Source organism: Girardinichthys multiradiatus, chromosome 1 (assembly GCF_021462225.1).
Source record: "Girardinichthys multiradiatus isolate DD_20200921_A chromosome 1, DD_fGirMul_XY1, whole genome shotgun sequence".
NCBI classification, from domain to species: Eukaryota; Metazoa; Chordata; class Actinopteri; order Cyprinodontiformes; family Goodeidae; genus Girardinichthys; species Girardinichthys multiradiatus.
In genome coordinates, this window is record NC_061794.1 from 16,969,656 (window position 1) to 16,992,166 (window position 22,511).

The following is a 22,511-nucleotide window of genomic DNA, read 5'->3' on the forward strand; positions in this document are numbered from 1 at the left end:
AGCTAATATTGTCAGCGCAGTGCAGAATAACTGCGGTGAGTACGTGTCGGTGTCTTTGAACCTGCAGCTGCCATATGTGCTTCATTGTCTTGATTAGGAAATATAGATGGAGTAGTGTGTTTTTTTTGTTTTTTTTGTGTGTGACCAATTTGAACACCCACTTTGTGTAAGAGATGTCAGAATACTCTTCCAGAATATTTATGCCAGGCCCACAACTCTATGGTGCATGCCCAGCAGTACATTTAATGTGTTCCAAAAGAAATATTAAGGTAATTATGTACAAAAATTCATATTTTTAATATTTGGTGTAGTAGTTGATAGGCATGGGCTGGTAAATATTAATAAGGTAGACCACAGTTTTAAAAAGTCAGTTTTAAAACCAGTGGTCTTCTAAAAAAAACCATTCCTGGGGTTCCTTTTAACAGGATGCCAGAAAAATGTTGTTTAGGGTATATTTACCGTGCCTTCAACCTCCTGTACTCCCGTACCTGTTACGACGCCATACTATTTATTGCTCTTGCTGCTGTAGTTTCTGTGCCATGTTGGCTGGAAATTACATTTAAAACAAAATAGTTTTAGCTTACACTAACTTCAAATTTCTCTCACTATTTGTGACTAAAGTAAAAACTTATTTTTTTCCAAAAATCTTTTGCATTTGTAAATCATTGTCATGAGTTTATTAAACCGGAGTTTTTAGACGGTGACTCAACAAACTCAACCATGTTCTCTCGCTCTTCAGGTGCCCGTCTCAAAATTACAATAGATGTCATAGACGTTATAGCCATAATAAATATTATTTTAGCAGCAGCAGTGTAATAACTGTTGCTTTCTTATTTTGAATGACATTAATGGATTAGGTGGTGTTTTCCTGCTAATCGTGATATTATCCACTCGGCACTAGTGGAATTTATTTATTTATTTTTTAGTAGGCTGACGGTAGAGATGGGAAGACGTGCAGCAAAAGTGTCTGGGGTCGGGACCTGAACCCATGACAGCTGCGCTGAGGACTAAAGCTTTTGTATATGGGTCGCATGCTCTACTGCTACGCCACACACCGCTCCGATATCAGTCACTCTTAACAAGGATTTTGTTGTTTTAATGCGTGTGTCTTTGCAAAGCTTAGAAATGAAAATTAAGCTTTTAATTGAATTGTGGCCAGTGCTCGTTAGTGTACACTGTCACTGTCAATGGATTAAACCCTGAATCACTGAAATGATGTGACACATTGATCAATCAAAAGGGCATTCTGTGAGCAAGTCCTTAAATATTTGCTAAATTTCTTCAGTTTACGAGATCAAGATCATTTGCATGTCATTTTGTGAGCTGTAACAGTCTGAACTCTATTTGATCATGTTAACACATCTTCTTAATTTAACATAACCTAATTATTTGGGGGATTCCCCTAACTGGGTCATTTAGATGACATTACATTCCAGATTTTCCTCAGTTTTCCCTTCGTATAGTATAGATAACCGGTGAGTTTTTGGTCGACCTGGTTTTAATGAGTTGGATGAGCCTTTGAGAGTGTCTATTTTATGATGTCACTGCCTATCAGTTCACTCACACACACACACACACACACACACACAACCCCATAGCAAAGGGAAGGTGAAGGAATATTAAAGCAGTACCTTTAGTGGGTATTGTAAATTTATAGTTATGTAATATCAGTGTTTGCAATGTCAGTATTACCAAGAACATCCTGGAGTATAAGTTAAGCTAATATTTACCATGCCATTAAAGTCAATAAGGAGTTACTTGTAGATGTAGACAGATGTAAAGATCTTTTTGGTAATTTAAACAAATTATATGTTTGCAGGAACCCAAAATGGAAAAATTACACTGTTTAGGTAAATATTTGTTTACTTATTGTTAGTTGTATTCTTATCTCAACATTCTCCTACATTATTACATGTTTTTCTAGCGTCAGGCAGTCCTAGTCGGATGCATCACAGTGTGGAGAATCTAGGAGACCTTTCACTGGGAGAACTGAGCTGCAAGATTTGCATCAAAGGCCATGATTTTCTGCATCTTTCACAGCTAATACTCAAACATTTCAAGCCAACAATGTGGAAAATAATTTGTGTCTAATCGGAATGTTTTTGCTTGTTCTATTTCATCTACTGAAATCTGAATTGCATGGTTCACACTTTGAAATGCTGTTGATAAAGTTTACAGCTCTGCACAGCCCAGCCCTGACCAGGAAGGAGTCTATCTTCCGATCACTGTGCGGACTGTGGCTCAGGTGGTAGGAGTTTGTCCTGTAACCATTGGGTTGCCAGTTCGAACCCCTGCTCTGTCTGTCTCAGTTGTTGTATCCTTGGGCAAGGCACTTCACCTGACTTCGCCTTGCCTGCTGATGGTGTTCAAGGGCCCAGTGGCACCGAATGTATGGCAGCATTTTTTCTGTCAGTGCGCCCCAGGTCAGCTGTGGCTATATTGTAGCTTACCACTGTCAGAGTGTGAATGTGCATGGATGGGTAGATGACTAATTGTAGTGTAAAGCGCTTTGGAGTCTCTGCGGACTTGATAAAACGCTATACAAGTGCAGGCCGTTTACCATCAGTGTGAACCAAGCTCTTAATGCTCTAGGTTCTCTACTGCTTTGACTGTAAACCACATCTTCTTCATCAGTCCAGGCACAATGAAAATCAATTTCCTGTTTCCTTCTTGCAGCTAGTTTTGTTGCATAATATCTACCCATACATTAAAGGGTAGATTAGCAGCCCTTTGCTGCTACTCAACGTCTGGTTTAATTTTTTTTTTTCTGTAATTCAGAAATGGATGCATGAAAATCATTATTTAGGGAAAGAATGTTTAGATAAGTCATTGCCAAATGACAGCTAAACTCTTTGGTTCTCTGTCCATATTATAAATATGAAAATTTGGGCCGACATATGATATTAATATTGCTGTTATGGCCGATTTGAAGTTATTGATATTATGAACATTTCCGTAGCCTTTCAAGACTGTGAAAAGACAAACACACCCCTGACATTGCTTCTCTTATTTAAACATCCCACATTATCACTGTTACATGCCCAAACAAGTACCACATAACCAACCCCCACCTGTCATAAAACATACACAAACAGCAACAAGATGATGATAATAAAGATCGGTTGTTAATGTAAACCTTTTTGACTTATGGGACCGATACCAATTTGCTACAAAATGGTTAACCTGGGCCAATTTGATGTTAAAGCAGATACATCACACATCCCTATGGTAAAATGTACCTAGTGTTGAAGCCTAATACTACAGCTGGATGAAACTCATGTAAAGCAGCTGGAAAACCTGAATATCTAGAGGGTGTGAGAGAGAGATAGAGGTAACACGAGTATGGAAATGGTGTTGAAAATGCTCCAGTCTTTGAGTTTCGTCTATGTTTAAAAACTAATCCTGTTTGATACTGTTTTCAGAGATTCACATAAATTATACGCAAGATTTCCATTTGTATTTGAATAATTAAGTAATCATTTTTGTCTTTTTTCCTGTTGAATGATACTGATCTCAAGAGAGAGTTGGGTGTTGAACTCTGGTTGTATTCCCAGGTGACTGCAGGAAAGGAGTTTGTCTGTGCGAATTTCCCCCCTGGTCTCCTACTAACAGCCTAGATCTAATGGACTCTGACACTGTGCTATGAAGAGAGTGAGGGACATGTAGTGTAAAGTGTTTGTTTATGAGTTATGAAGTAGGTATTCTAGTTGGTTCCTCTACAACTCTACAGTTTAGTTTTGAGTTACCTTTCTTAAGGAGCCACTGCAGTAGGGCATCTCTCTGCTGTTGTGAGTTCTACAAACTAATTGCAGACAGGCATTACTTGTGGGATCAGATTAAGTGTCTCAGCGTCATCTGTCATCCAAACGTTTTGTTCCATCAGTTTGATGCTGAGTACTCAGGCCCAACATTGAGATCTTCATTTCAAGTGTGTTGGGGCCATCCATTTTGGTCGCACATTTTGACATGCGCAGCCCAACAGACGTCGCAGCTCTGACGTCACTGGGAGCATAAACCGGCTGAGATGGAGAGTTTCGTTGCAATTTCCCGCCTGTCTCACCATTCCCGGAAGAGCTTGAAAGCTGGAAATCTGTCTGATACGAGAAGATCAAAGGATTTATTCGCCGATCGAAGACCTCGCCAACACCCGGCACAGGTGGAAACCTACAGAGGTTCTATTTTCCAAGGAAAATAGTTTTTCCTCCTTGTTGATTCAGTCTACTAACGGTTCTTCATATTTTCCCCTTCTGGACGGATGAGAAGTTACTGTTTTTTTTTCTTAATCTGATCACGGACGCGTGGTTCCCCCCCCCCCCCCCCCCGCATTTAGAGGTCTGGGCAGGATGAGGCAGTTAAGGTGATTTAGGATCACCAGTAGTTAATCTCCAGTATTAACTTGTTGCATGCAATACTGATTGAATTATGTTATGCTGAGCTGTGTTTTGATTTGGTGCGCAAGCGCTGCTGAATTGTGCGTGGTTCATGTTTTGTCCGGCTGATCTCAAATCAGCCAGGAGTTAGAAGTTGGACTTTTAAAAGTTTTTAATTCAACGCAACTTCGGTCTGGGCCTTGCCCGACCACTCTTTGTTCCAGTTTTATTGCTGGAGATTTTCCACTGAGTTCCCGCCTCAGAGTTTATGACTCTTTGTTCGAGATTTGGGGCGATCGCTGCAATTGAGACATCAGCATCAGGAGGATTTCTCTTTCCATTTAACTCAAATTACACATTTTGTCCATAAAACTACTGGTTTGATCTTCATAGACACTAAATGTGCATATATGTTTTTATTTTATTATTATTGTTAGCTAGTCATTTTTACTCCCTTTGTGTAGAATAGTGCTTGTTAGTTAGGTGAAGGTTTTTGGAACAGAATAATGGTATATCAGAATTATTTGGCTTCAATAAATATTCATATATATAATTAAGAGAAGCGTTTGTGTTTATTTCATGCAAGGGTGATTTATCTGTCAAAACAAGGTCGACGTTCCCCCACCTTCGGTGAAGTGGTTGAATAAACAGTGACAGTTTGTGGTCTTGGTTAATAATTTGTAATTATTAAAGAGCTTTGAGCCCATAATCACAACACCAGAGGATATCTCTGATTTCTTCGTAAGTAATGATTTTTGGTTAAGAAATTAATTTTTTTTTTCAAATTATGATTTTAAATTATAATTCTTGATGAATATTAATTAATCAATAATCATAATCCTTACAAGTGAAATAGATCTAATAAAGAAAATAACTCTGAGCTCAGAACATCTGCTCATGTGTTGAAATAAAGTGTTTGAAACCACAGCTTTCTTATTGATTTTAAATGGGACAAGCATTCTCTTTAGCCTTATCCTGTCACTCATTGTGCGAGAATGTCACATTTCATTGTCTTGCTTTCTCAGTTTATCTTTTAGCTCTTAATGTTTGTATGTTGTCATTAATCTTCTCTTCTTCTACAAAGGTTGTCCTCTTGCTCTAGACGGCTTTATGGGTAGCCTTTGTTTTATCCTTTGAAGCAATATCGACAGATTAAATGATACCAGAAGACAATAACAAATGCAGTGATTTTGCTTCACGGTTTCATTCATGATTCTCTTTAACATATGAAGCACTCACTGTAGGAGCTCTAATAAAGGTGGATGATTTCTCCACAGCTTATGCTCATACTGTAGTTCTAATCTGCAAATCTAATTCCAAAGCCAGATTTCAATGAAGCAGCATGTTGAAAAATGTCTTAAGTTGAATGTGTTTTATTTTAAAAATGTAAATGAACGCATCTTTGTGATAACGTAAATGATTTCTGCCACATCATTTCAATACTGTCGTTTATATAATGTGGCCTCCACGGAGCATTAAAATGTCTTTGTACCCAGAGTTTACTCTCTCTCTGTCACCATTTCTTTAATGAATCTTTCACCTTCGTCAGCTTATTAAACCTCATCTCCTCACAACATCATATTATGGTGCAGTTCTACAAACTAAGTTACGAGAGTTATGTTGATGTTGGTTCTTTCTCTTCTCTGCAGCTCCGCCGCCAAGCAGATTCAACAGGAGAGTGTCAGGTAAGAAACGTGGTTGTGAATTCAATTACGTGTATATATGTGTGTTTCTGTGTATGCATGTGAGTTTGACGTCATGTCCGTTGAGGGTAATCCACCTTGGTTTTGACACTGTGTACATCTCTACCTCACGGTCTCACTCACATTATATTGTGCATTTTGGTGAACCTTGCATCTAACGGTGTTTAGGCAATATTTTTATGACCGTTAATGCAGTGTTGCTCCACTAAGGTGGGTGTTTGGAGCTTAGTGTGTTAGCATTGTCTCTGTTTCGGTGTTTGTGTGCCTGTGTGGAGAGCAGACTTGTTTTCTCACGCTCCGCTGTGCCCCTTTAGTGTTTACATACGAGTGATTGAATGTTGTCAGCCGTCACAGAGCGCTGCACTTTAATTAGGCTGTGGGTGTGTCTGTGTGACGGCTGATGTTTATCTTTGCTGAAGCTCTGCTATCGTTGTTTCACCTTATTAACTTTTGATGTTGGTGGTATCTTGATCCTTTTGACGTTATGTTTTTCAATGGTAATAATGTTTCAGAGGTCCTTGTTACCATAACATGGTAATTAATGTGTCTTAAAGTTGAATGGTCATTAGAGACTCCTGTGTTTTTGCTATAAGGCAAAAGGCATTATGATGCTTTTTTTAGATGATTAAGATTAGGCACCACTGCACTGTAAGGTGCCACCTAGGTCATAGTTATACGGGAGAAGAATTGCATTTCTTTAACTTCCAAAAGAACTATTTTGCATATTTTTTCTTTTTCAAAAACCCAAATTAGGAATAATTCTAAGCGATGAGATGTGCATTTCTTCATTGTGTTATTATTTTTGTTAAATCTGAATTCCTGGTTCGGTTTAATGTAGATATTGACCAAAAAATGATCTGATTTTTAGATTAATCAGCACTGACTGTTGATTTAAAACTCTGAAACCTGATGTCTTACTGATCAGTAATAAAAAGGCACATTCAGTGCTACCAGGGCACCTTTTTCACCAAAGAGTGGAGCTGTGACTGGTGCTGCAGCCAGTTCTTAAACGTTTCTGTGGAAGAACCGGTTTGCTTGAGAGCCAAGTCGGAGCTTCGTCACTACGTCAGTATAATATCTCATCTGGTTAATCTTTGATCCTCTTCCTGTTTTATTCATTGTTTTATGATGGATTGTAGTGCCTACAGACAATTTAACCAAACGAATATTATCAAAGTATGCCTGCAAACAGAACACCCTAATAATCACTTCCTTAGCTCATTAACACCGTCTTAAACAACCAGTGGTAATTGGGAATGCTTCCCAATCCTAATCAGCTAACCTCTAATGTGCACCAGCAAGAAAACAAGAGTTAAACACGTGTTTTAGAGACAGATCTATTAAACGCCACCTGGGAGGACTCGGTCAGTTAATAACTTTTATCGATTCACTGCAAAATAATCAGCTGTAAGAAGTGCATTTACTGACCTTAACTCTATGACAAGTCATTTAAAAAAACAGCAGAGACGATGAATTTTAGACATGGTGCTAAATATGTTTTAAATGACTGTTGTTACCCAGTAGCCTGCTCCTAGCTCCCAACAAAGCGGTTATGTCCTTTTATTCCAGTAGCAAACTGGAGCTGGGTTAGTGTCATTTCTTCCACGCCATGGCCAGAGTTTGTCTCATTCGAAACACAAAGAACACCACCTGAGTACTGGAGCTGGTTATGGTGGGAAAAAGTCTCCTGAAGGGCGGATGCTGAAGTGAAGAAGACGTTAATCTTTTCACTTTTATTGAAGTGTTTTAAGATGATGTCAGAAAAAGTCTAAAAGGTGTAAGAAACTAATTAAATGAAACTATTCTCTAAAATATGAAGACATGTTTGTGGTTCATTCAGATTGAGAGAGAGAGAGGAAGACTTTCAATTTAACTTGATTTAAGGAAGCTATAATCTCCTGAAAAGACATCACCATAAACATTATTTGTCTCTGAACATATCTTCCACTTACAGCTAGTCTTGAGTAAACTTGCATCTTGCTCTTGGAAACAAAGTTTGCTTCTGAATTTTCTAGCTTAAGAAGGAAGGTAGTCTTGGCAGGTTTACTGTTTTGATGCAAATAATTCCGGTTTTTGACTCACATCAGTTCGGTTTCAGTTACTTATTTGAAGGTAAAACTTGTAGAAGTTTCTTCCCTGCTCCTGAAAGTTGCCGATGCATTTCAATGAGTAATGTTTAAGCTGCACTCCCAGCCATTTCTCTTATGCCTACTGCAGCATGGCAGGGCATGTCGCATGACGCAGACAGACCGGAAGCTGCAACGGTCTCTCTAAATGTGGGAATCATTGTATGGTGTAAAAAAGGCTTACATATATGTGGAAACACCACATATTCCATCAGCAAAGTAAGGATCTGCACTACATGGCAGTTTTGAAAGCTGTGGGCAAGAAAATAGACTGATTGTTTAAATTTGGCTGCACTGACCATAATCACTGGCACTAGGCGTGTAACTGTTTATCAGGAGCTGTGTTTTATCAGAACACGCAGTACCAATAATTTCAAAATTCAGTTACCAGCTTGAGATCACATATATTTGTATATCCCTTTTTAAACAGCCGGCTAGGCAACCAAAATGCTGTACACTACATACATAAAAGGAAAAACATTTTGTAAAAAATGAGGATATGTTTAGTAAGCAGCTACATTCTCTATAATATATCTAGAATATCCACATAGAGATGGCTGTTTTTGTAATAGTAGACATTACAAATATAATTGCTATTATAAAATGCTACAGTCGGCCTAAAATTTCAACTCAAATGTGAGAATATTTTTATTTTGGAATATTTCAAAAAACTCCTTTTTAAAGCGGTTCATCCCTCATACAGCTGCACAGCGTCACATCTATTATTAGGAAATACTTTGCTGTTGTCCTTTTGTCTTCATACATTAGTTCCCACAATTAAAATCAGTTGTAGCAGGTCAAAGCCGTGCAAATGCCACATAATGAAATTATAATTAGATCCCAGTCAGAGTCCTCGGGATCCACTTCACTGCATGGCTTTTATGTCTCCATACTTCAGCAGTTGTGTTTTAAATGAATAGATCCTTAACTGGCTCTGGTGCTGGAGCTCTTCATTGAAGTACGTAAGAAATCTCTTATATAAATGAAACCAACAAAAATCCGAAAGAACTAAGAAACAAAGACAACTTTTAGGTATCATGTTTGCATCTTGACAGATATAAAAAATATATAGTGACAATCTGAAAGGTCTAATGCAGTTTTCACTGCATTTCTGCGTTGTAGGATTTGCTTTTATTATAACAAAATTGTAATATAAATTGACTACATCCATAAAGTCTGGACTATCTAAGTTCATAACACACCTGTACACTTGTGCATATATATAGGTTATGTTATTCATTGAAGCATCTAATATCTCTGCACTGGAATTTATATCGAGAATAAATCCATACCAGGTGGACCAGCTGGGTGGGCTGGATTTTCTGACTCTGTGCCTTCCTTCTCTCCTTCAGTTTCCTCTGCAGTCTTTCTCTCTCTGACTCTGAAATCTTTTCATCTTCACCACTTTTACTCCAACATCATTTTCCTCATCTTCACTCATTTCTTGACCTGTTGCACTTTCAGTGGCCTCCTTCACCTGTGACCCTCCTGGTCTCTCTATCCTTCTTCTTTCCTCAAATGGATTCTAGGGTGGAATATTAGCAAGAATCTCACACAGCTTTTACAATTCAGTGTACTATGATTTACTACAAAATAGTAAACACTGAGATATACAGTTGTATCAAATCTAGGGAAAACTATATAATTCAGAGCACAACATGGTTTGTGTGTATTAAATATTTTATCGTGATCAGAATTTAACTCTGCTGGTGGGAAGTATTGTGATATTTAAACCTACATATGATCAAAATATGTGAGCTAGAGAGCTAGACCACTGAACGTATTTAGTTGTTACAATATTACACTGTTAAAAACATAATCAGAGGGGCTTAATACAACCTTTTAGTGTAGTGTAATAAAGGCCTTAATAATAAATAATGCAGCCTGGAAGTTCTGTTCTGGCAGTGGAGGTGAAAATGGTCCATTCAGAACAGAACAGGTGCATCAAACTTTAACATGGAACTGCAGAGAATAAAACGACGGAGTTGTCGAGACATATTGCCTTAGTGTTTCATGTCACCATGAGAAAGCATAAAGCCTACTGACACTGCTGACTGATCACCAAACTTTAGGCTAAACCTCTTCTATTTATGTTTGTGATTATTGATAAACATTTTCTCTTTTTTTCCCTCTTCTTGTTTTTTTCCTTATCGTCTTATCTTTCCTGTGTTGACTAGCTCAGTGTCTCTTGTTATTTCTGTCTCCATCTCATCTGATTTATCGCTTTCCTTCTAGGAGCAGGAAATAAGCTATCAATAAATCTACATTTAACTACAGTACATCTGAACTCATTAAATAACTCATAAACTGGTTGCTTGTAAAATTCAACAGCAGTTCACTACTAAACAGTTACATGTTGACTATATAAAATATTGGTATTTTTGTTCAGACTTCTTTCTTTACAAGTTGAACTAAAACAAACCCACTATGAATAATAATCTAAGAAATATTTTAAAAACCACTGTCTGTTTTTTTTTCTCCTTGTATTTAAACAAAAATGATTATTCAGTCAACAGCACAGCATAGCAGACGTTATTTTACAGAAAAGGAGACATCGAACAGCGAGTCCGCAGGGTTGGAAGATCAGAGCAAAACAAAAGAACAAAAAAAGTCAAATCTGAATTGCTATATTTAAAGGTTCATTATCTATTATACTTTTTAGAAGCTATAATAACTAAAGAGGGCTTTTTGTAGTTCAAAAAGAAATATGGTTTTTGTTTTAGAGTCTGGGTCTTTTTTTTTTTTTTTTCTTCCTACTAATCACATGCTTCCCCAGGGTAGGAGCGCTTTGATTGGTCAATATATAGGTTATACTTCTGGATAGTTAATGTATCCGGAATAATGTGAGGAAACTCATGTTTTATTTCAAAATTTACAGCTATTTTTATTTTTCGGTCCAAATAATTAAAGCCAGCCCCAGACCTCTGCTCGTTATACTTTCTGGTTACAAGGCAGTGTGTACTCCATGCATATCAGCCTCCATGTGTGAGACGCTGATGGAGGGTCACATCATTCAAACTTATACATTTTTTTTTTTCCAGTTTCACAAAATCAGAATATATAAATGCATTCAGAGACACAGACATACTTTATTTATTCAATGTACTGACAATAAGTTTAAAAGGCACCCACTACTTTTTAATCAAGTTGCTAGAAATGGCTTGAATGTATAACATATTTTATAAAATTATCATATTAAATTGAAGCTTAAAAACGTACATTATTATTTGAGGAGAGGGATGTTGACAGAAAAATGTAATATAATCTACAAAATAATTTGTCAGTGAGAGGCTTTTTATGTTATTCTAACCTGTAAAACAGCTGATTGATAGAAGAATTTATGCATTTTCATTGGCCGCCGAAAAGATTAAATATAAACAGCAGCACCAATACGTCTCATCATCATCACACATCTCAAAGTAGTTACTCTGGCAATATTATAGTAACACTGGTGAGTGACAGCTGTTAACGCAAAAAGGAGGCTTTATAGACTCCTACAAAGCCTTCAGCTAGCTCATGACACAACAACAAGCGGATGTCTGAGTGATAAAACCTGAATGGTCAGATAATGACAGCTTCTCCTCACCTGTCTCCTCCTGCTCAGAGAGTGAGCCCTCTTCTTTTCTCCCCCTGCGTGTTTGTTGTGTTTCAGCTCTTTGCTCGACTGCTTCTCCACGGGTGATGAAGCGGCAACAATACAAAGTTGCTGTGTTGACCAACAACCGTCCGGGAATCTAGACCAGAAGTGACATATTCTGGGCTCCGCGGTTTGCTTCTATGTCTCACTGCACGAGGGCAGTTGTTTTGGGTGTCACAGGGGCAAAAGATCAAAGGTTGCGAGGTGATAGGGGGGGCATTGTCATGTCATTTCTCTTACGAAATGGCATAATAAATATCATTACATGTTTTTATTAGCTCTCAGAGAAGAACTTAGCACGTGTCTGAAGGGAATGTATCCAAAGGACAAGGATGCGAAAACATTACAATAGATTCCAGATATTAATTTGAAAATGTCAGTAAAATGGCATCATATTTACTAGTAAACCCAAATGTAAATAAACAGATTGTCGTTTGTGTATAAAACCTTAGTGTATAAACCAAAGTTTAGCGCACCTGTGTCTCTCTCATGGTGGGGCACTAATTATTGGTCCGTTTCTAGGGGTGAGGCAGCGTACCTTTACACTGCTGCTTGGTTAGTTGCATTTTCGAGCAGGTCCCAAGGCCCCTGTGAAAATCGGGTTCTGTCTGCAGATTTATAGTCCTCTGCAGCTTGTTTAACCAGGAAGGAAGGAAGTCTGATGCTGTCTCTCTGGGTTGCTCTCTGTGGCTGGAAAATGACAGGCTCACCTACTCTGCTCTTCGTGCTGCAGGAAGATGGATTCTGCAGGTCAAAGGTGAAGACTTCTGCGTGAGCAAAGTGGCAGTAATTTTCATTACAGTCAGATAGGAGCGGAGTTTATTGGGAGGCTCCAGTGTTGCATGCTTTAGATGAATAAATAAACTTGCATCACTAGTACTAATTTGCCCTTCCTTCCCTTTTTTTCTACTTCTCGTGGTCCCATTAACTGCTCATCCCACAGTGTGGATGCACAACCTACCAGTCACTTAGCAGCAGCAATCTGTGAGGTTTGTCAGTAACAGTTTAAAGAAAAGAACCTATGCATTATTAAGGCTGGTTAGTTTATGTAAAATTCCTCAACATTGAATCATTTTTTATATCAAATCTAGAAAAATGTCATTCCACCCTAAAACACATTACTGGAGTTAATCTTATTTGAATATTATTTTCTACTAATCATTTACAACATAGCGCTGCAGTTTTACTGTCACTCATATGTATTAAAAGATAAAACAGAAAGACAGATACAATTTTTAGTCTTTAGTAGAGCCGATTGGGAGCCTTTTTCCCCCCGATTCTCTCTCACTTTTTTCTTCTTCAAATTGCACCTGATTGGTCAATACTGCTGCTTTTCCATTAGTACCAAGTCAGCACAGTTCGTCTTGGGTCAGTTCTACTCTACACGGTTTGGTTTGTTTTCCATTACAGTTGAGGACCATCTTATTGTGGGCAGGATCGTCGATAACAAGGCGGCCCCACAGTGTGAAAAAAGTAACTTGATGTGATTTGTATGTGACCTGCTGCTTGGTCCATAGCTTTTGTCAGACTTGGAGTGAAAGAAGAGCCAGCGAAAGCTGCAGGCAGTATGACAAAGCACTCTGGAGAAGTACAGGGAAGCCATGGAGCGGTACAAGCTAAAAAACTTGAGGGCGATCTAATGCTACCTAATGCTAGCTTGCTATAGTGGTCACATACACAATAAATGATTTACGGTTGAAGATATTAGTTATAATATGCTGTGACTAGTGATGCTGCCTCCTACCCAATCAGTGATCGACAGTCTTCTGACTTCAGGTTTTCAGCACAGCTCGCCACGGTTGGAACAGCAAGCAAGCAGGTACTAAAAATAGTGACGTCTAATGAAAAAGAGCCGTACGGAACCGCACTGGGTTAGGACTAGTGGAAAAGGGCCATGTTTGTGTCGTTGTCTCTGTCTGCACCACCAGAGGGGGTGGAGGGTTGGCAGTTGTACACATTGGCTGACTGTTTGCTAATAGGTGTGGTCAGCACTGCAACACCATGAGCAATGCTGCTGTTACAATTAATGTGGTCTGTTCAATGTTGCTGCATAGGACAGTTTGGTGTTAATATGGTTGTAAACTAGTGACTGTAAGGTTAATGAAAAATACTGGATTTCCAAAAAGAATAGCTTGATCTTTTAAGTGAGCACTGCCAAAAGAATCGGTTTTCTAAAAGAAGCCAGAGTGCCCATCACAAGTCTAAAGTGACTTTTGAAGTGGATGTTTGAAAGGTTTTAGACTGGCTCTGGCAGAACTTAATGACGTTCAGGCGCATATTTAATAAATGCATAGTTTAATAAACAGTCAACTCAATCGATACAATAACTGCATTAAATACAACGTTTAGAATTGGAAACATTTATTTACATTTTTATTACCACACTTGTTCAGATACTTTACCCACTAAATGTGAAAACAAGGTGTTTATATGCAGTTACTGCTAATATTTTTATTTGGTAGAATTTACATCTTTGGAATGGTTATTGGAAATGTTAGGAAATTAAAAATCAGTTCATCATTCCATCTTTAAGAAGGCTTGGCGGTTTAGGAGTAGAGAAACTTGAGATGCTCCCTGCTGGTTGGGCTGATGTGATTCCTCCATGTTGCAACAATTTTAAGATTCATTTTTACACAAAAAGAACAGCAAGTCTGTTAAATGATCGGTGGCAAATCAGAGTTTAAAAAGCAAACAACAAAAAACAGTCAAATCTGAATTGCTGTATTTCAAGGTTCATTATTTGTTGTACTTTTTTATAAGCTATAATAACTAAAGAGGGCTTTTTCTATTTCAAAAAGCAAATAAACAAATAGAAATTGTTAACTTTCCTCCAAAATTAAAGTCAAGTTCATAATCAGACTGTGATGAAGTTTTGTTTTTAGCTGTTAGAATGAATCTGAGGCACTTTTCCCATCAAAACCCACTTGTGAGCTACAAAAGCTTTTCTGTTTAGTAGTAAATATGCAAACTGATGAGAAAAAAACTGATCAGATCTGGGAGTTCAACTGCCCTAGTACAGTTATTGTTTACTGCTTCTGTGTGATTCATTAATGGACATCGAAGAGTGTTAAAAAAACAAAACTTTGCCTTTCTAAAAAATCCAATGGTCAGAAATCCACCGACTCCATAAACAAAACCTTCCTGTGTTAGAAACCTTAAAACAGCCAGCTGTGTCTTTAGAGATCTAAACAAACAAAAAGAAGGAAGTGTCTCTTATTTAAGCTCATTTGTCCACATTTTTCACACCACAAACACAAATGTATGCAGAAAAGGCTTTTGTTGCTCACTGGGTCATCAGGACTTACGATTTTTCCTCAGTAGCTGTTAAGTTCACCATGGCAACATTTACTTCCACCCGGAGCACTCGGCTGCTGTTGAAACTGACTCTATTCACACACACACACTGAATTTAGTTTGACCTAAAAAGACACGGATGGATGGACGGATCCAGCGTTTCCTTTTTGGCGGTTGGTGACACACGAGGTGGGGTAGTGCCTGCCCCTTTGAATCACATTGTACTATACAACCTCCTTTTAAAGAACAATTTGCCATAGTTTTCAAAAATTCTTACAAATAGGTTTACCACAAAAACAATGGCAGATTGTGTTTGTTTCTTTTGTCGTAACAATGTTTCTATGCAGTAAACGTTATACCCTGGAAAGCACTGGGATTAGTTAGGTTTACGCCAAACTGACAAACACAACCACATCAGCTCATTTACAACCAATCCTGGTTGAGGAATCCCACAGCAGTGTGTGACCAAGCGAGTGATCAGCATAAGGAGAAGGTACCTTCATGCCAACATGTCTGGTTTCTTCCTACTTGAATCACCTAAGTACAGGACACCAAACAAGAATCAACAGCAGAACAAGATGTTTGGCTTTGGCAGAAATGATTTGGCTCATTCATTTTAATTAGCTCAACTCACAAACTCATTTTCTTAACAAATGTGGAACGAGTTCAGGGGATATATGTTATAAGGCCTCATGAGTGGGTGTTGCTGTAGATATAAGTCAATGGGAACACGGACCATAATAGCCTACGGTTCCACTGGGAAACAAGGCTGCTTGTGTTCCCAGACGCTGCTAGCTTACCTGGCATGTCAGCCTGCAACGTGATGAACAGTGACTCTCTACTTCCAGCTGTGTACGTCCGACTCCCACCCTCTAATCACAGATTAAACTTTGTCAATATTCTACTCATCTGCTTCAGACAGAACAGTGTAATACCATCCCTTCTTGTAGAAGCACATAGTAAAGAGTCAGTGTAGATATTTTCAATCAATGCTCCTATCCCCAGTTCCATTTACATGTATGTATCTGCAAACATTGCTGAAACGACTTATTTTGTGCTTTTGATTTGATCAATCTACCATGTTAGAAATGAACTTGGATGCTTAGTCAGTGTCCTTAATTTCACTCTGGCTGGGGTAGGTGAAGGATTTGACAGCATTGAAAAACTAGATGTTGTTGCAGTGAGTTAGTGAGGCCGCCTGCTCCGTTATCTGATCTAAAAGGACATCAGTGAAGAACACACATCACTGAGGATATTTATACTAACATGCCCAACATGTTGAGGACTATGTCTGCTTTTTATAACCTTGCATCTAACATTTTCATTGGTCTGGATTCTGCATCCAGACTCTCACTTTTAGCCATGTTTTTTTTTTTAACTACCTGATCAAGCTGAACTAAAGGAGTTGACACATTGACACTCCTGAGGTCACACCGCTGTGAACACCACTGGCACTGCTCCTGGGAGAAAAGATGTTACTCGCCTGATTTCCGCACATGCACTTTGAGACTTTAGTGTGTTTAGTATAAATGTCATGTGAGAAGTGGAGTGTGTCTGCAGAGGAGGAGAAACGTAGATACATTGTGACAATTTGAAATGACCTTGTCTTCTGGTGTGGCAAAACATGTTTCAGTGTACGTGTCATTTCCTCCTCTGGACTCCTCTAGGGTCTCACTTATCCTGCAGGCTGTGGCCTCATTACGTGCTCTCCAGTGTCTTTTGTTTATGTTGGTTTCTGTGTCTTTATAAACATAATACAACTTATTTGTATCTTTTTGTATCCCCATATAATTTGTCTTACAATAAGGACACTGTTTTGCCTTCTTACCTGGATGATTTTGTGTAAATGTGGACTTAGATGTATATAATTGCGTGTCTTTCTGTCAGTTTGTGCCGAGGCGTTCAACCCAGACGACGATGATGAAGACACTGAGCCCAGAGTGGTTCACCCAAAAACAGATGAACAGCGCTGCAGACTGCAGGAGGCCTGTCGAGACATCCTATTCTTCAAAACACTAGATCAGGTAAACTGTTATATCACACAGATATATGTGTAAAATGGCCATTCATTTGGTGGATCGGTTGAATTCATTATACATTTCATCAGAGATGCACGAATCAATCGGTCAGAATCTAAGTGGACCGTTTTTTAATTCCTTGTTTGACTGGTGATCAACATGTTGCACACTAGAATCAGAATTGTTTTTCTTCTTTAATTAAATGCGTACGAAGGAAAAACTCCTATTTTTGGTGTATAAACACATCAACCAACAGCATGTACTGCAAACTAGATACAGTTATGGATGCACGTTTTGCATAAATAGGGATAATCTTGAAACCTCTTTGTTTTGGAGTTTTTTTTCTTTCATGCATTATGTTAAATGGTCGGAGCTTACTTAGTGCCTTTCCAGTCATACCTTCTCTCATTTGCACTTACAAACACACACACACACACACACACACACACACACCGGTACACTGATACAGACATGTGGCTGGAGGAAGCTAGAATCAAACAACCTCCCCACTGAGCCACAGTTGTCTCAATAGTCCTCTGAACAATAAAATTGGAATTATGGTTAAAATTGTCATACAATTGTCAGACTTTAAAGAAAAATCATTGTCTGCCAGGATAAGCCTGGGTGCATCTGTTCAAAAGGGTAATTGTTAAATGTCTTATTTTTCTATTTTCTTTTGAGAATGATCAGTCTCTTCAGCTGAATATTCTTGCCTCATTGACTAAAAAACTGTTATAGTGACCACTGTTGAGTAATCTGATTGATACGTGTTTGTGGATTGCTAAATTGTTCTAAAAGAAAACTTGATCTGTGTTTAGTTGATTTTTACGGTTGCAAAGTGTTTGATTGAGCACTAATGCTGAATTTCTGAACCTTAGAGTCCCTGCATGCACTCTTGAATTGCAGCCCTTCATTTCCCTGTTTTGTTTCACAATTGCTATGTTGATGTGAAAATGAAATCTCATTTTGTCTACACTCAGAAACAGTGCCTTTGTGAAATAAATGTTTTACTCATTGTTGCTCCTTATTTCAACTCCTAACTTCAGGTTTTTTGCCTTGTTACGTCTCCAGGAGCAGTTCTCACAGGTACTGGACGCCATGTTTGAGCTGAAGGTGGAGCCCCAGGAGCATGTCATCGATCAGGGGGACGATGGAGATAACTTTTATGTCATCGAGAGGTAGGACTCATTGGTTTGTTTAGAAATAGCTACTTTTTTTAAATTGAAAGACATATTATTTGCTTTATGGGATCTTGACAGACAAATATTTACAGTAAAGCTGCAGAAAATATTACAAAAGGCAGTTGTATTCACAAGATCAATGGAATATTTCAGTCGCAAATGACCTCTTGGATGTAAAAGCTGTTACCATTTTTTGTGCAGTTATTCACGCTCTGCTAGCCTTTTATGCCCACACCTGATTTAGATCTTAGTGACTTAAGATGCTTAAACCAAAGGAGGAGTGGTTGGGTCATCATAAGGATGGAAAAGAGTAACAAAGAACATCTGCTGTTGACTGCAGTCTACATCACATTACAATGTTCAGCTAAAATATTGCCACCTTATTTTGTTCTTACACTTGTAAGCTGTATTGACAAAGAGACAAGTATTTAACTGGACTACTTACAAAAACTATTGACTGTAAGATGGCTACAATATTGAATTCCTTCAGTGCCCCAGTAGATATGCAGGTATCACATAAGTACGTACTTGTAGTACATAGTGTCTTTTTTGTGCAGCTGAATTTATTTTTTTTACACTGTAAGAGATTCCTAATTAATCAAATGCAATCTAAACATAATGTCACATTTTGGCTAAACTGTTGTTTTATCACAGAACATGTGCTTTAGGTCCACTGGACTGTATTAAACCCCCACTATTGCATTCTTTCTGCAGGCCTTTGTAGTTGGGCTCCACCTTTTAGGCTTACAGCTTATTGACATCTGTTCTTGCATATTGCCTTTAAAGGCTTGTTTACTTTTGCTTTGTGGATGTAAAATAAGTTTTGTGATAGTTACAGAATATGTGTTATTTTTACTAAAATATGTTACAAAGTATTAAACCTTTGCCATTTAGGAGAGTGTTTGGCTGCTGACTGGGCTGTTTGTCATCTGCCTCTATTCATTCTTAACATATCAGCTCAACACATTGTTTTAGCTCCATTTGGGCACAGTCTCCCACACCGCCTAGCGCAGCATGCTCCTACTCCTCGTACAATACAAGCAATGACCTTTCAGAGTGGCACGCCTGCCTGATCATATACTGTCCCGGGGTTTTCCATGGACCATAATAAGCGGTAGGTAATGTCATCAGCAGGGTGGGACATACAGAATCCGATAATACATTGTTTCAATTTATTCCCTGTTTGTCAGTGATCAGTATTTACATATCTCCTCCACACTTCCCAGTGTATATTAATTGTATCCACCAACCTCTGGGTAGCTTTACTTGTCCCTGCTTTCAGCTGATTCTAAATCCAGGCTCCTGCCCTGCCAGTGTGCTGCCATTTGGCAGCGTTTCAGTCGAGAATAAACAGTCTCATCTGAGGCCCATAAAACAGGAAGTAACTGAAAATCCTGTGCAAGCCCTCAGGGAGAAGCAGGAATATCATTTGGTAGGGGCATGGAAAATGTGATAAGGATCATTGTAAAATATTATCAAGCAAGCTAATGTTATTTGCCTTCAGATTTGAAATCAGCAAGTCATCCTGTTGTTTATTTCTTAAGAGCCTTTTTTGCAGCATGTTCTTTCTTGTCCTGGATGATTCCATATAATTAAAGTGAAGCGCTCAAAATCATTCCTTTTAATACGGTGGAGATTTTTCATGTTTTATCTTAGGAAATTGAATCATAAAAGAACAAGGCAGCGATGGACTAGATGGCAAATTCTTTTCTATGCACACATGCTCTCTGTGCAGCTGTGAATCTCTACATGTCTTCTGCACCACTAACTTAGTGTACTAGTCAGATAGTGCTAAATGATATGGTAGACATCAGATAACTCCTTATTGCTGCGTTGTCTGTGTCATTCAAGTATTTATTTAAAAAATACTGATACTTTTGGCTCTGTGTTGACAAATTTATTATTAACCACTGCTTTGTTGGCATGTTGAATTAAAGGGTGACAGACATAGCCATACAGTGGAGAACACAAGCGATCATTGTCCCCATGGTTATGGTAATCCAGAGTAAGCTAATACTCCAACACCTACGAGGGCTTTAGCCCCTCTGCACAGCCAATGAGAGGACCTGCCATCTTAGAAAATGACTGGTTAATCCTGCCAAGCAATATTAATGCAAATTACCTTCCTTACGTATAATCCCCATACAGAAAGATAGAGGAGGGAGGAGAGAGCGGCTCTGTTGAAATGCTTCACTCCATTAGCAAAGTATTCATCTGCATTTTGGACTTTCTTTCTATGTAAAGTGGCTTAAAAGTTAATTTTTTTGTTAGTTTTTTTTTTATTTGCATTTTAGTAAAAAATGTCAAATAATTCATACATCCTTAATAATGAATAGAACAGTATTTATTAGCATTACAGCAGCCCAACCCTGCTTATAATTGCTGACCAACTCCAATCAGCTCTTTGCTCGACTGCTTCTCCACGGGTGATGAAGCGGCAACGAAACAAAGTTGCTGTGTTGACCAACAACCGTCCTGGAATCTAGACCAAAAGCGACATATTCTGGGCTCCACTAATATTTCCTGATTTATGTGGTGATGAGCTCCAAGTCTTTGAGAGCTGGTTAAATTTGGTTTAGTTTAACTCTAAAGCTGCCATGGGTCTGAAGAACAAATGACTTAACATGTTAAAGATACTATCCGGCATATTTCTTTTTATGAACAAATGTACACTGAGAAAACAAACACAAAAACAGCTTAATGAAATGTAGATTTCTACATCAGGATTCCACAAAATAGGTTTTTAAAATTCTAACTAAGAATAAAATATGCAGAGTCTCTGACTGAATCTGAACAATGTGGGTTACATTTCATCTTCTACTTTACTTATTGGAGCCAGAGTTGAACACAAATGAATCTGTAGTACAATATGTAAAGTCACAATATTGTCACCCATTGTGCAACTAATACGGTTTTATCCAGGGGCTGCTGATGATAAGTAAATGCATATGCGTATTAAAAACACATTAGGTGAGTATACAAAACTACAGCTCAACATTATGTTTTGCTAACCTTTTTTCATTTTTTCTTCTGCCTTTTTTGTCCAACTCTCCTCTCTGTAGGGGTGTGTATGACATTGTGGTATCAGGAAAATGTGTGGGTCAGTACAACAATAAGGGCAGCTTCGGAGAGCTGGCCCTCATGTACAACACACCGCGCGCTGCCACCATCGTAGCCACCCAGGATGGCGCACTTTGGGGCCTGGTAAGAACACAAATAAAAAGCTACATTGTAAGCTGAAAATGATATTAATAATCCATATGATTGGATTGTGTAAGGCTTAAAATAATGTCTTTTTTTTATGTATAAATATCTTGTTCTATTTGGATGTTTAAAAAGCTCCTGGCATGTGTGGCTTTTTATAAATCTTATATAATGTCAGTTTAGACCTGCTTTCCCTATAAACATGTTACCTTAATTCATAAGCTGAGCTGTCATGGCTGGCAATGTTTTCTTCACTGAGTTCAACCCTGAGCTCTGTGATGCTCAGACATGTTAAGAATGGAGTCATGTAATCTATGAATGGAGTCCTGCTTTAGTTGGATTATTTATGCTGCTGCAGCTCCTCCTGGCGGTTAAACTCAGAAAGACAACTGATAAACATCCAGTTTGTGCTAAAGATATTTTTGAGTGTTCTCACCAATCTCTTTGGGTTTTGCTCCTAGGACCGTGCAACATTTCGAAGACTCATTGTTAAAAACAATGCCAAGAAGAGGAAGATGTACGAGATTTTCATCGAGTCTGTGCCGTTGCTTAAATCACTGGAGGTACGTTTGGATTGTACAGCAAGAGGAAACCACTCCTCAGCTCTCTGGTGATTAAATGTATGTTAATGAAAGTTGAACACTGAAGAAAAATGAAATTAGCAAAATCAGTTTAAACCTCTTAATTGCAAATAAAATCTCTTTTATATATTAATTGCTTCATGTTCAGAAAACAAATGTTTTAAAATCAAAGATGTGCCTTGACACCAGGGGTGGGAGATCGTTTTCCTTTGTGCATTTCATTTTTATGTTTTGTGGGCAACAGTAGACATCACAAATAAACAATAAATTCCTTCACTCAGCTTTCTGTCAACATCCCTGTTTTTATTGTCATTTTGCAGGCAACAGAGAGGATGAAGATAGTGGACGTTTTAGGAATGAAGCAGTTCTCAGAAGGAGAGCGCATCATCACGCAGGT

At 38.3% G+C, this 22,511-nt stretch overlaps 1 protein-coding gene across 2 annotated transcripts in view; it reads left to right on the forward strand.

Moving 5' to 3' along the window:
- prkar2aa (protein kinase, cAMP-dependent, regulatory, type II, alpha A) overlaps positions 1 to 22,511 on the forward strand; it is a 66,690-nt gene that overhangs the window by 39,588 nt on the left and 4,591 nt on the right. For both annotated transcript variants that reach the window (XM_047371081.1, XM_047371090.1), the window contains exons 3-8: positions 6,020 to 6,055; positions 17,018 to 17,154; positions 18,220 to 18,326; positions 21,392 to 21,533; positions 21,995 to 22,096; positions 22,435 to 22,509. In XM_047371081.1, the coding sequence (XP_047227037.1) occupies positions 6,020 to 6,055; positions 17,018 to 17,154; positions 18,220 to 18,326; positions 21,392 to 21,533; positions 21,995 to 22,096; positions 22,435 to 22,509 (599 nt within the window). The remainder of the gene's footprint in view (positions 1 to 6,019; positions 6,056 to 17,017; positions 17,155 to 18,219; positions 18,327 to 21,391; positions 21,534 to 21,994; positions 22,097 to 22,434; positions 22,510 to 22,511) is intronic.